The sequence below is a fragment of the Bos indicus x Bos taurus genome, chromosome 5, assembly GCF_003369695.1.
Source record: "Bos indicus x Bos taurus breed Angus x Brahman F1 hybrid chromosome 5, Bos_hybrid_MaternalHap_v2.0, whole genome shotgun sequence".
Lineage (NCBI taxonomy): Eukaryota > Metazoa > Chordata > Mammalia > Artiodactyla > Bovidae > Bos > Bos indicus x Bos taurus.
Window position 1 is genome coordinate 12,413,308 of NC_040080.1, and position 13,478 is coordinate 12,426,785.

Here is a 13,478-nt window from a genome sequence, read left to right on the forward strand (position 1 = left end):
AACTAAAATTCCATGATCCTTTGAGATATTTTAAGTACCAACCTTTATTTGTTTAGAGAAATAATCAGGAGTTGAATTCACAAGATTAATCAGAGACACCTACCCCTAGACCACTAGTAATGCCTGGGCAGTCTCTCTGACAGCAAAGCACTATCTGATAATTCTTAACAAAATCTACCAAGTTTCAAGTTAGAAATACTGCAAGATCCACAAAGAAGGGCAGTAGCTGAAAGAGACAGTAGAGAATGTTTAACTATTTAGCTAGCTTATGTGTACTTAATTCTTCTGGTCTGTTCACTATCAAAACATTCAGCATTGCTAGAAGGTAAACAAAGTATTTCTGTGAATAGGTATTTGTGTTTAAAATCTAGAATTATCACCTCAAGCAATAATGCTAGGTTTAACATGCTATCTACTCTTTGGCAATAGAAAGAATAAATATGGCCAGTGAAAAATGGTTATTACATTAAAATCTCTTATGTTCTCACCACTGAAGTGATAATTCTACTCTTAAGAGAGAGAAAAGACTGCTTACAAATTATCAGAGCTGATTACTGAAGTAACTACTTGTGTACATTGAGATTCTCCTGTCTACTCCAAGTATAGAGGCTAATGGCACTCTAACAGAACATCACCGCTACTTCGACAGATCAGTAATTATTTACAGAACTCTTCAGAGAACTTTTTAAGTTTTGGTGGCATATATTTAGGAGTTGGCAACTTTCTGTTAAGAGCCAAACAGTACATAATTTAGGCTTTTGGAACTAAACAGTCTGTTGCAATTACTCGACTCTACTATTATAATATGTGAAAACAGACATAGAAAATACAGAAACAAATGAGTGGCTATCTTTACTTTCTTCATGGATACTGAAATTTGAATTTCATATAATTTTCACATGCCATCATATACTATTCTTCTTTTGATTCCCCCCTCAACCATTAGGAATGCAAAAAGCATTCTTAGCTCATAGGCTGTACAAAAATGGGTAGCAGGATGGATTTGGCCCATGAACCTTTGCTAATTCCTGGTTTAGAGTATAATGGAATGAAGAAAAGTTACAGATGGTTTAAGTGAGTAAATAAATTACACTAACCATTCTACATACAAACTGTAAATTTTATAGTCCTAAAATTAAGGTATTTAACCTCATAATCAAGTTCAATATTCAGTTTGATCTCTGTTCAAAGGATATGTATTTACAAAGGGTATTTTCATATTATTGTTTGTTTTCATAAAGATTAAGCGGAAAAGAACACCTTAGCTTAACTGAATTCTAATCTATAAAGAAAACTGATCTCTCAGCCATCTGCTGTGGCCACTTCTAATCCTTTATTTCAGCCTATTAGTTATTCCTTCAGATTACTGCAATACTTCTTAACTGGGTTTTCAACTTTTATTAGTTTCCTAATATATCCATCCTCTATCCTGCAGTCAAAATAATCTTTTAAAAATTTAGGTCTGATATTATAACACCTACCAAGTGTGGGGTTTTCTTTTTTTCGCTGTACCGAGTGGCTTGTGGAATCTTAGTACCCAGTCCAGGGATCAACCTATGCTCTCAGTAGTGAAGACACAGCGCCCTAACCACTGGACCGCCAGCGGAGTCCCATGACACCTACCATGTCTTACAGTGGCTGCAATGGTTCCCCCAGCGCTCAAGCAGAGTCTCAACTTTCCTTTCCTCCCTTATCCCTTGTCTCTTCTTTTTCCTATTTCCAAACTGCAGACACACAAATTATAGATTTTTTTCACATGCAGTATTATCTTAGTCACTCCCTGTTTCACGTAATTTCCCTCACCTGTTCAAACTCAATCAGGCACAATTACTACATGCTTTGTTACATACTGACCCTAGGAAAACTGTTTTTATACCCTATGGTAACTGTCTGGTTTACTTGTTTACTGTTTACTACTCCTTCACTGAGTAGTAAGCTCTTGATAGACAGGTTTGTCTTTTACTTAGCAATAATATTCAATACCTAGGATCTAGTAAGAAGTCTGGAACATAACAGAGATTTAAATATTTGTTGGATGAAACCATGAGCTATTATGGGTTGAACAGTGTCACCCCCACAAAAAGATATGTTAAAATTCTAACCCTCAGTATCTCAGAATGTGATCTTATTTGGAAACAGGATCACCGCAGGTGCAATTAGTTAGAAGAGCCCAATCTGGAGTGGGCTGGACACAACGCAATCTGACCAGTGTCCTTATAAAAAGAGGAGACATAGAGAGATGAGGGGTGAACACCGTGTGATGCTTTCTACTGTTGTTCCCTTCTGCATGGTTTGACGTTACCCAGCTTCTTAGATATGGCCTAAGATCACCAGTCAGTTCTGACAGGACTTACGCTGGTCACACGACGGTAGATCTGTGCAGCGTTCTGACACTCTGAGTACGGGTATTCAGACGTGGCCATCTCGAGCATGCACATCCCAAAAGCATAAACATCAACGGATTCATCGTACTTCTCTTCATACATCTCAGGGGCCATGAACTCTGGGGTACCTTAAATTAAAAGAATGATTCAGACTCAATGTGAGGAGAAACTGCAGATGTACTTAAGGAGGCGGGGGGGGGGGGGGGGGGGGGGGGGCGGGGGGGCGGGGCAGCAGAGGGGCTCATCTGTGAGAGAGAAGTATGTAGAAGGGGTAAAGATGAAAGAAAGACAGGTAGGAAGTGGGGGGAGAGGAGAGAAATCACCTTAGTCTGCTCCATCAAATCTGTTACAGACCTCTCACAGCAATTCCTTTATAAAAAGAAGAGGACCATGCATCTGTTTATTTACTGTTTCAAGTGGATTACTATTATACAATGTCAAAATAGAGCCTCACATAAAAGATAAACTGATATAACTCATATGAAAACAAATGGAAGAAAAAGGTAAGAGAACAGCAAAGAGTAAAGCAGAGAAAATGGCATCTATCTGTAAGACAGGATGATAGGTTAAAAAGATAAAAATACTTGTCTGCCCCCTACTGTATGAGAGCTGTAAAGTTAACATTTAGAGCTAGTCTCTTGCCAATAACAGTCTATTGATCAACTTCACTTTTAAGGCAGCTTTGCAGTGTAAAAAAAAAAAAACCTGACATTCAGTGCATTTTTAAAATAATACAGTGTAAACGTCTGTGAGGCCACTCACCCTCCCCGTAGTCTGCGAATCTACTGCAGGTGTAAGAAATGTGAGGGACACCCTACAGACACACACACACCATTCAGTCTGTATTTGTGTTCTCATACTGAATTAAGAGTGTGGTGTGATTCCACACACCAAGTTTCCAATGTTTCCAAAGAAATTAAGCCCAGATACCTCAAATTACAGAACATTTCTAAGAACAGGCTTGCACAATACAATTTAAACAAGAAAGAAGAAAAAACTCTTGGGCCAGAGATTAACATACCAAAGACAATCAAAGAACTGTTTCCTTTATAGGCAACAGGGAAGGCAGAAGGGAAATTCAGCTTTAAATAACTCCCCAGAACACTATTTTTTTATCAGGATGTGCAAATTACTGGTATTCTGTGTTCTTTCTTACTAAAACATAGGATTCTAGCCCACTTAAAAATGAGTAGTTTTCTTGCTGTTGTCATTGTCACCTTTTGAGAGAATAGAGTTCATGAAGATTTCAAGCTTTCAAACTGTCGCACCCTCTTCAGAAGGGAAAGCTTATAAAACAATAGGCATTAAACTATATTTTCAGCTGCAATGTCCTGACACACAGCCTTGTCCTGTAAATCAATGACTGTCGAGGAGGGCAATTGGCCCCACAGGGGACATATTTGGCTGTCACGACTGGAGGGAGGTGGACAAATGGGCATGCTACCAGCATCCAGAAAGCAGAGACCAGGGGTGCTGTTAAGTCATCTTACAACGCACAAGACGGTCCTCACAACAAAGAACCATCCAAACCAAAGTGTAATTAGCACTGAGACAGAAAACTGTTTTAAGCAGATCTTTTGAAGAGCAGAAGAAAAAGTTGATAATGAACCATTATATTTTTACATTTTAAAAGTTTTAATAGGCAGATTTTTTGAATATAAATATATACAACAGACCTTTTCAGAAATTAAATTATATATAAATTCAGTTTCTTTCATGGGGAAAGTTAACATAGTTTATCTATTATATAAGTGTATGATACTAAGCATCAACAAAATGACCCAAGAAGGTGATAGTGCTATTACATAAGGTTTTGTCAACAAAGTTCACCTTACTTCTATTCATGTAACTTCACAAAACAATTGTCTTCAGGATGCTTCTAGAGGCATAAATGCAGAGAACTCCATATCACTTCCTGGGTTCAAGCTATGAATTTCTGAAGGTTTATTTCACATTATAAAAGCTCTGACAGAGTCAGGTTTCTAAATAAAGTGAATGTCAGAAAGCCAGTCAGACTTTCACAAGGTACCTGTGAAACATACCTATCACACTCTTGGCAAAAGAAGCCCGCTTCAGGGTGGCCAGACCTAGGTCTCCAATCTTGACTGAGCCTGTGGGGCCAGTGATAAAGATGTTGTCACACTTAAGATCCCGGTGAATAATAGGTGGAGTTCTAGTATGAAGAAACTGAAGTCCTTTAAGAATCTGACGGCACCAGCTTCTCAAAACTTTGATCTTCATCACCTTAAACCTTTTCAGGTACCTAGAGAAGGCAAGTTACACCAAACAGGTTATCGATGATATGCGTTTACTGCTTTGAAGAGTTCCATTAAATTCTAGCATATCTAAGATGGGAATATCAAATTTAGAATATTAAGATTCAGTAACCTAAGGTTAGCACTACTTTTAGCAAGGTTAAAGGGGATAGGATAACAAGTAGTTGGCAAGCAAATTCTGATAACAAAGCACAAAAAACAAATTCCTTAAAATTAGATCACTGCCAAGATGACTGACAAGAGGTAGAGTTTGACTTCTGGTAAATGGTGGAGCAACCCTTACTGGATGCAGATATAAACTCCAGTGAATATACGTGCGCGAGCGAACACATACACACACCTGAAGATTCTATAGATCAATCAAAATCAGGCACAAATTGGAAGGGAGGACACATGAGAAAAAAGGGTAAGCACTAGTCTGTGCAGGTTGCTCAAACCTGGACACAACCCTGTAGTTTTATTGGTTGAGGAATAAATACAAGGACAGAGTTCAAGATGACTGCAGCACCTAAAACAGTGTGTTCAATACAATTTTCTACAATAAAAGTCCATCCAATACAATACCCACTAGACAATGAAAATATTTATATTTAAATGAATTAGATACATTAAACTTAAAAAGGTCATCGCCCAGCTGCACCAAATTTCAAGTGCTCAACAACTGCACATGGCAAGTGGCTACCATTTTGGATGGTGCAGATTACAGAACATTTCCATCACCACAGAAAGTTCTGTTGGACAACAGAGATCCTGAAAGGTGGCAGGGGTGGGGGAATCCAGAAAGGAGGTACAGAAGGGGCACTCCAAGTTCTGCATATTCACTCTGCCCAAATCTCTGGCTAACCTCTCAAATATATGTGTATGCAGCAGATTACAAGCAACCCAGCTAAAGCTAAAAGAACAGAGTTTTCTGACAAACTGAGGTCAGATGCTATTTCATCTGGACATAGAGAAAAAAATGAAGCACACAAATGGTAAATATAAAAGAATATACTTTCCTAGCATTATCTTTGTTACATGTGACTACCTAAAGGAAAATTTATAACACTGTGTTACAGGATCTATACAACAGACATACATAATATAAAGCTTATAGCATAAATTATAAGTACTAGAGATAAATGGGCCTATATTTGTGCAAGTTTTCTTTATTTTACATAAAATTGTACAGTATCAACCATAAGCATGCTGTGAAAAGTTAAAGATTTAAGTTTAAATAAAGATTTAAAGATTTAAACTGCTAAAAAAAAATACCTAAAATGTACACATACACACAAGGAAGATTAACTAAAAAGAAATTCTGCTTCACTTGGGGGGTGGATAAGAGATAATTAAAGAAAACTTAGGATGAAAGTTGGTTTTATGGTTTAAAAATATATAAAGAGTTAATCCTGGAGAATGAGGAAAAGGTTGTCAAAGAAGAGTAAGGCATTTACTGAAATGAAGGAAGTGTTCTATATGTTAACAGTTGTTTTTTTTTTAAAAACAGTTTTGATCAAAACTTATCAAATGATAGAACTATGATTAATATTTTCACTGCTTATAAACGTCATTATAAGGAAAAATCAAGTATACAAATATTGGAACTTTGATGAAATGTGTATGTACTCAAGTGTTTACTGATGTCTGCAACTTAACCTGGAATGAAAAAAGAGGGGGATGACTAGATGAACATATTTGGTAAAGCAGACACAACAGAGGTTAACTAAATTAAAGAATCTAGGAAGAGACTATGTATGTGTTCACTATATAATTCTTTCAACTTTTATGTATAATTGAAAAATTTTAGAATAAAATGTTGGGAAATGTCAATTATCTCTCCTTACAACTGGAAGAAAAAATAAAGAATACATATATATATATATATATATACATTTAAGCTTATATATGCATGAGAAACAATGAAAAATAAGAATTAAAATTATGACTTTTTAAGAGAAAAAATATTGGGGAAAAGATGAGGCTAGCTTGTATCTCTTTCACATCTACAAAATGATAAAATATAATAGATTGTCTATTAAACTTGTATCTTATAACCTTATTAAATGTTTAGAATCACTGGAATTTTCTATGTAAACAATTACATAATCTGCAAACAGGAGCAGTTTTATTTCTTCCTTTCCTATCTTTTTGTTTTTTCCTGGTTTCCCCATTCTTGTTCTGGGCAGGCCCCTTTAGAACAATACAGAACATAAGCAGTGAAAGCAGGCATCTGTGCTGTGTTCCTCACCTCCCAGGAAGTAGTGATGTATAAAGCTTTTTCACAGATGCTCTTAGCAGTCTGAGGAAGTTTCCTACCACCCCAAGTCTGCTAAGAGTTGTTAGTAAGGAATAGATGCTGATTTGTCAAATACTTTTTCCACATATACTGAAATGATCATACAGTTTTTATTCTGTTGCTGCTAAGTCACTTCAGTCGTGTCTGACTCTATGCGACCCCATAGACGGCAGCCCACCAGGCTCCCCTCTCCCTGGGATTCTCCAGGCAAGAACACTGGAGTGGGTTACCATTTCCTTCTCCAATGCATGAAAGTGAAAAGTGAAAGTGAAGTAGCTCAGTCGTGTCCGACTCTCCGTGACCCCATGGACTGCAGCCTACCAGAATCCTCCATCCATGGGATTTTCCAGGCAAAGGTACTGGAGTGGGGTGTTAATGTGTTGAAAAACATTAATTCATTCTATGTTAAACCAACTTGGCAATCCTGGGATAAACCCTATTTGTCACCGACATACTGAAATTCCCATGGATAGCAAGGAGATCAAACCAGTCAATTCTAAAGTAAATCAATCCTGAATATTCACTGGAAGGACTGATGCTGAAGCTGAAGCTCCAATACTTTGGTACCTGATGTGAAGAGACGTCTCACTGGAAAAGACCCTGATGCTGCGGAAGACTGAGGGCAAGACGAGAAGAGGGCAACAGAGGATGAGATGGTTGGATGGCATCACTGACTCAAAAGACATGAGTTTGAGCAAACTCTGGGAGACAGTGAAGGACAGGGAAGCCTGGCGTGCTGCAGTCCATGGGGTTGCAGAGTCTACTATGACTGAGCGACTGAACAACAACAGTGTGATGGCTAGAATCCAATTTGCTATTATTTTGTAAAGGAATTTGGTACCTATATTCACGGGGGACACTGCTCTATCAAGTTCTTTTGCTGTATCTTAGGATTTTGGTATTGGGGTTATGCTGGCTTCAAAAAAGGAACTGGACACTATTCTTCCACTCTGTTTTTTGAGAAAAGTCAACACACTTGGTCCCCCTCCACTAAAATAAAGTATGATAAATACATAGAACATAAAATGTACCACCTGAAGTTGTTGAAGTATTAGTCACTCAGTTGTATCCAACTCTGAGACCTCATGGATTATAGCCCACAAGGCTCCTCTGTCCATGGGATACTCCAGGCAAGAATACTAGAGTGGGTTGCCGTTCCCTTCTCCAGGGGATCTTCTCAATCCAGTGATTGAACCTGGGTCTCCCACATTTAGGGCATTCTTTACTGTCAGAGCCATGTTCATATTATTATGCACAATCATCACCACCATCCATCTCCAGAACTCATCTTGTGAAACTGAAACGCTATACCCTTTAAACAGTGACGCTCCACTTCCCCTCCCCACTGAGGCCATGCAACTATCACCCAACTTTCTGTCTCTATGAATTAGCCTACTCTCAGTATCTCATGTAAATGGAATCATACAGTATTTGTCTTTCTGTGACTGGCTTCTATCAGGTAGCACAATGCCCTTAAAGTTCATTCCTGTTATAGCATATACCATATATTTCCTTCTCTTTTAAAAAGGCTGAAAAATATTCCATTGTACATATACACCACACTTTGCTTATCCATTCTTCCACTGATGAACACGTGGATTGCTTCGACTTTGGGTCCATTGTGAATACTGCTGCTATGAACACGGGTGTACAAGTATGTCTTTAAGACCCCGTTTTTAATTCTTCTGGGTATATACCAAGAAGTGGAATTGTTGAACCATATGCTAATTCTATTTTTTTATTTTATTGAATAAATTGTATAGTTGATAACGTGCTTTAATTTTTACTACACAGCAAAGTGACTCAGTTATACATATATATATTCCTTTTCATATTCTTTTCCATTTATTTTTTTATTGAGATGTAATTAACATATGTTGGTTTAAGGTATACAATATGATGATTCAAATATGTATATATTGTGAAATGATCGCCACAGTAAGTCTAGTTAAAATCCATCACAAAACTCCAACTTTTTTTTTTTACTGTGATGAGAACTTTTAAGATCTACTCTCTTAGCAACTTTCAAATATACAGCACAGTATTATTAACCGTAGTTACCATGCTATACATCACATTCTTAAGACTTTTATTTACAACTGGAAGTTTGCACCTTTTGTCCACACCCATTTCATACTCGCATGCACTTGCCCCTGCCTCACCAATCTGTTCTCTGTTATCTATGAGTTTGGCTTTTTGGTATTGTTCATATGGTATTTGTCTTTCTCATTTCACTTAGCACAACCCCCTCAAGAGTCCATCGATGTTTTTGGCAAGATTTTCTTCTTCATGGCTGAATAGTATTTTATTATAGATATACATACCATATTTTCTTTATCCATTTATCCATCAATAGACATGTAGGTTGCTTCCATGACTTAGCTAGTGTAAATAATGCTGCAATGAACATGGGGGTACATATTATCTTTTTAAGTCTGTGTTTCAGTTTCTTTGGTAAATACTCAGAAACTGAATTGTGGGGTCATATAGTAGTCCTGTTTTTAATTTTTTGAGGAGCCTCTGTACTGTTTTCCATAGTGGTTACACCAATTTAATCCCCACCAACAATGCACAACAGTTTTTTATTTTCTCCATAGCACTTGTTATCTGTCATTTTGATAACAGCCATTCTTTTTTTAAAAAAAGAAATTATTTATTTTTGGTTGCTGGGTCTTTGTTACTGCACGTGGGCTTTCTCTAGCTGTGGCGAGCAGGGGTTACTCTAGCTGCAGTATACATACTGGCTTCTCATTGCTGTAGCTTCTCTTTTGCAAAGCACAGGCTCTAGGGCATGCTGGCTTTACTAACTGCAGCTCGTGGGCTCAGTAGTTGCAGCGCATGGGCTCCAGAGTACTGGCTCATTAGTTGTGGCACACAGGGTCAGTCACCAACGGCAGGTGGGATTTTCCTGAACCAGTATTGAACCAGTATTCCTCACATTGCAAGGGAGATTCTTAACCACAGGATCCTCAGGGAAGCCCTGATAATAACCATCCTAACAGGTTACCTCATGTGGTTTAGATTTGTGTTTCCTTAATGACAGGACACTGAGCATCTTTTCATGTGTGTATTAGCTATGTCTGTATCTTCTTTGGAGAAATATCTATTCAAATTACTTGCCCATTTTTGAATTGAGTGTCAGCAGGAATGTAAAATGAGTCAGCCATTGTGGAAAACAGTTTGGTGGTTCCTCAGAAAGGTAAAGAATTACCATATGACTCAGCAATTCTACTCATAGGAACATAGATCTAAAAGAAATAAAACCAGGTACTCAAACACTTGTACACAAATGTTCAGAGCAGCATTATTCCCAATAGCCAAAAGGTAGAAACAGCCCAAATATTTATCAGCAAGTGAATGGATAAACAGATTGTGGTTTATCCACAAAACATTATTTAGTCATAAAAAGGAATAAAGCATAGATATATGCCACAACATGAACCTTGAAAAGATGGTAAGTGAAAGTAGCCAAGGACAGACACATATTTTATATTCCATTTATATGAAATATCTTGATCAGATAAACCCTTAGAGACAAAATAGTTGGTAGGGAGAATGGAGAGTTGTTTGATGGGTTTTAGTTTCGGAAGATGAAGAAGTCTTGAGATTTGTTTACATAGCAACATGAATGTATCTTAAAGTACTAAACTATATACACTTAAAAATGATGAAGACAGTAAATTTTATGTGTTTTTTACCACAGTAAAAAAAAAAAAAATTCCCATCCACAAATCCTAGAGATCAGCTAGTCCAACCATGCATTTTACACATGGAGAACTGAGGCCCAGGGAAGGGGCTCTCATTGCCCTAAATCCCAGCTGGCCAAAGTCAGAGCAGGGAGCAGACACCAACTACGGTCCAGAGCTCTTTCTACTTTACCTCTTGCTGCCTTTGCTATGAGGCTCAGAAACTGAAACAGATGAGGATGGGAAAAGAGAACATTAAACTTAAAAGAAAAATGCCTAAAAACTTAATTGTGTGCAATTAAAGAAAAAATATATTGCGTGTGGGAGAAGGCAATGGCACCCCACTCCAGTGCTCTTGCCTGGAAAATCTCATGGACGGAGGAGCCTGGTAGGCTGCAGTCCATAGGGTCGCTAGAGTCGGACACGACTGAGCGACTTCACTTTGACTTTTCACTTTCATGCATTGGAGAAGGAAATGGCAACCCACTCCAGTGTTCTTGCCTGGAGAATCCCAGGGATGGGGAGCCTGGTGGGCTGCCGTCTATGGGGTCGCACAGAGTTGGACACGACTGAAGCGACTTAGCAGCAGTAGCAGCATATTGCATGTGAAGGGGGATGGGGTGTTCTTTTAAGGTGACAAAAATGTTTAGGAACTTGACAGATGTGGTTATAAAACACTGTAAATGTAATAAATACCAATGAATTGTACACCTTAAACAGGATAATTTTATGTTGTATGAATTTTATCAAAATTAAAAAAACTACTGTGTACTGACAGAATGACAACCCACTAAGTATTCAAACCAGAAAAAGAATCTCAAGAAGATACACACAACTATTACCAATTTTCCTTAATTTCACAAATTTCCTTAATTCATTCAAATATTTATCGAGTCTCAGGTACAGTACCAGTCTAAGCACAGTCTAAGAAAAGAAAAAGACATGTGAATAAGAAGAATCCTGGAGCACAGTCTAAGAAAAGAAAAAGACATGTGAATAAGAAGAATCCTGGACAACTTAGAATAAAGATGTTGCCATAAATATTAGAAAAGTTGGAAGGGAAATTAGAATTTGCAGGGAGAGATAATCTGTTGGCTTTTCACATGTCACTTTTATGCATCCACGGGCACAGGCACAGGGGTACATCCAGGAGACCCAGGACTATCCATACTTGACCTATCCATATTCCTGGAAGAGGTGATTGATCTAACTGTTTTGGCTTCAATTTCTGATGCTCCTGTGGGAAACTGAATTATCTGTATAAATGTCACAATACAATTGGCATTCAATACAAAATTTGCAAGGACATAGCAAAAACTGCCCAATATGAAGTGATAAAATAAATCGGTAAAACTTGTCAATAAGCTTCAGCTTCATTTCAACCACTAGAGGGCTCCCTTGTCACTTGATTTCTGATCTCTCAGCCACTCAACTTTAGAAACGGCATTCACCATGACTTAAAAGTAACTAGGCTTATTCTGTGACAACGTCTCAGTTAATACTTACCAACACATAATTACCAGACCACTTTATACACCAGAGGACCTTGTGAGCAGGGAATGTGCTCCCATACTAACGTTTCCTCCTTAGGATGTTGGGCAACAAGAACTGATAAGGCCTGAAATAAGAGATTCAAGTTCTCTTCTATTTCCTCGTCAGCTTTTCTAACAGTGATAAACTTACGTTTTAAGAGTTCCAGATGTCATCAGTTCAGTCACCAACACAATGCACTTCTTTCCCTTTACTGTGGATTCCCAGGAATCATAGAATCGAACAATATTGGGATGCTGAAGACCCTTTAACATTTCAGCCTCTTCTTTAAATCGCTGCCTCTCAGACTTTGTTAACTTTCGATCCTATAATCAAAAAGCAAAAGAGAATATGATTTAAGATTAGGAGTTTGGGACTAAAATAGGTATGCACTACCATATTTAAAGCAGATAACCAAAGGACCTACTGTATAACACAGGGAACTCTGCTCAATATTCTGTAATAAACCAAAAAGGAAAAGAACTTGAAAATGGATACATGTATAACTGAATCACTTTGCTGTATATCTGAAACTTAAAAAAAAAACAGAATATGGTTTAAAATAAAAAAAACACACCAAGCCACATAGTCACACTTAGATGCTAAACATGTGCTATATTATAATGACCAACAATGTTAAAATAAAACATCCTAACACTGAAGTTGGGAGAAGGCAATGGCACCCCACTCCAGTACTGTTGCCTGGAAGATCCCATGTATGGAGGAGCCTGGTAGGCTGCAGTCCATGGGGTCGCTAAGAGTCGGACACGACTGAGCGACTTCACTTTCACTTTCCACTTTCATGCATTGGAGAAGGAAATGGCAACCCACTCCAGTGTTCTTGCCTGGAGAATGCCATGGACGGAGAAGCTTGGTGGGCCGCAGTCCATGGGGTCGCACAGTCGGACACGACTGAAGCGACTTGGCAGCAGCCGCAGCAACACTGAAGTTACTAATAATAACTTCATCAGCCTGTTACGGGGAGTATGAGAACAGGCTAAACTGTATTTAAGAAAACTCTCGATTATAAGGTCACGCTTGAGATTATTTTACTATCTTCACGGTTAATGTGTGCTTCAGATACACAGTTTTTAGGTACCGTTAATTTACCAATTCCAAGGTAAGTCACCTATTGACAGAGACATGCAATTTAATAATGAAACAAGATTGCATTTTGGAAGTAGTGAGATCTTAATTTCTCCCCTCTCCCCCACAAGGAAATTGAGGGATGACTGTGTATGCCTTCATTTCATAGGACTGTTATAAGAAGTAATCTACTAGGCATGTTTCTATCATATATTTAAAGTGCCTGGCACTTTACTGG

General features: G+C 38.0%; 1 protein-coding gene across 30 annotated transcripts in view; it reads right to left on the reverse strand.

Annotated features, from left to right (window-relative positions):
* WNK1 (WNK lysine deficient protein kinase 1) overlaps positions 1 to 13,478 on the reverse strand; it is a 130,233-nt gene that overhangs the window by 62,097 nt on the left and 54,658 nt on the right. For all 30 annotated transcript variants that reach the window (XM_027540988.1, XM_027540985.1, XM_027540984.1 and 27 more), the window contains exons 2-4: positions 12,308 to 12,480; positions 4,427 to 4,647; positions 2,355 to 2,512 (exon numbers count right to left, since the gene is read on the reverse strand). In XM_027540988.1, coding sequence (XP_027396789.1) covers positions 2,355 to 2,512; positions 4,427 to 4,647; positions 12,308 to 12,480 — 552 coding nt within the window. The remainder of the gene's footprint in view (positions 1 to 2,354; positions 2,513 to 4,426; positions 4,648 to 12,307; positions 12,481 to 13,478) is intronic.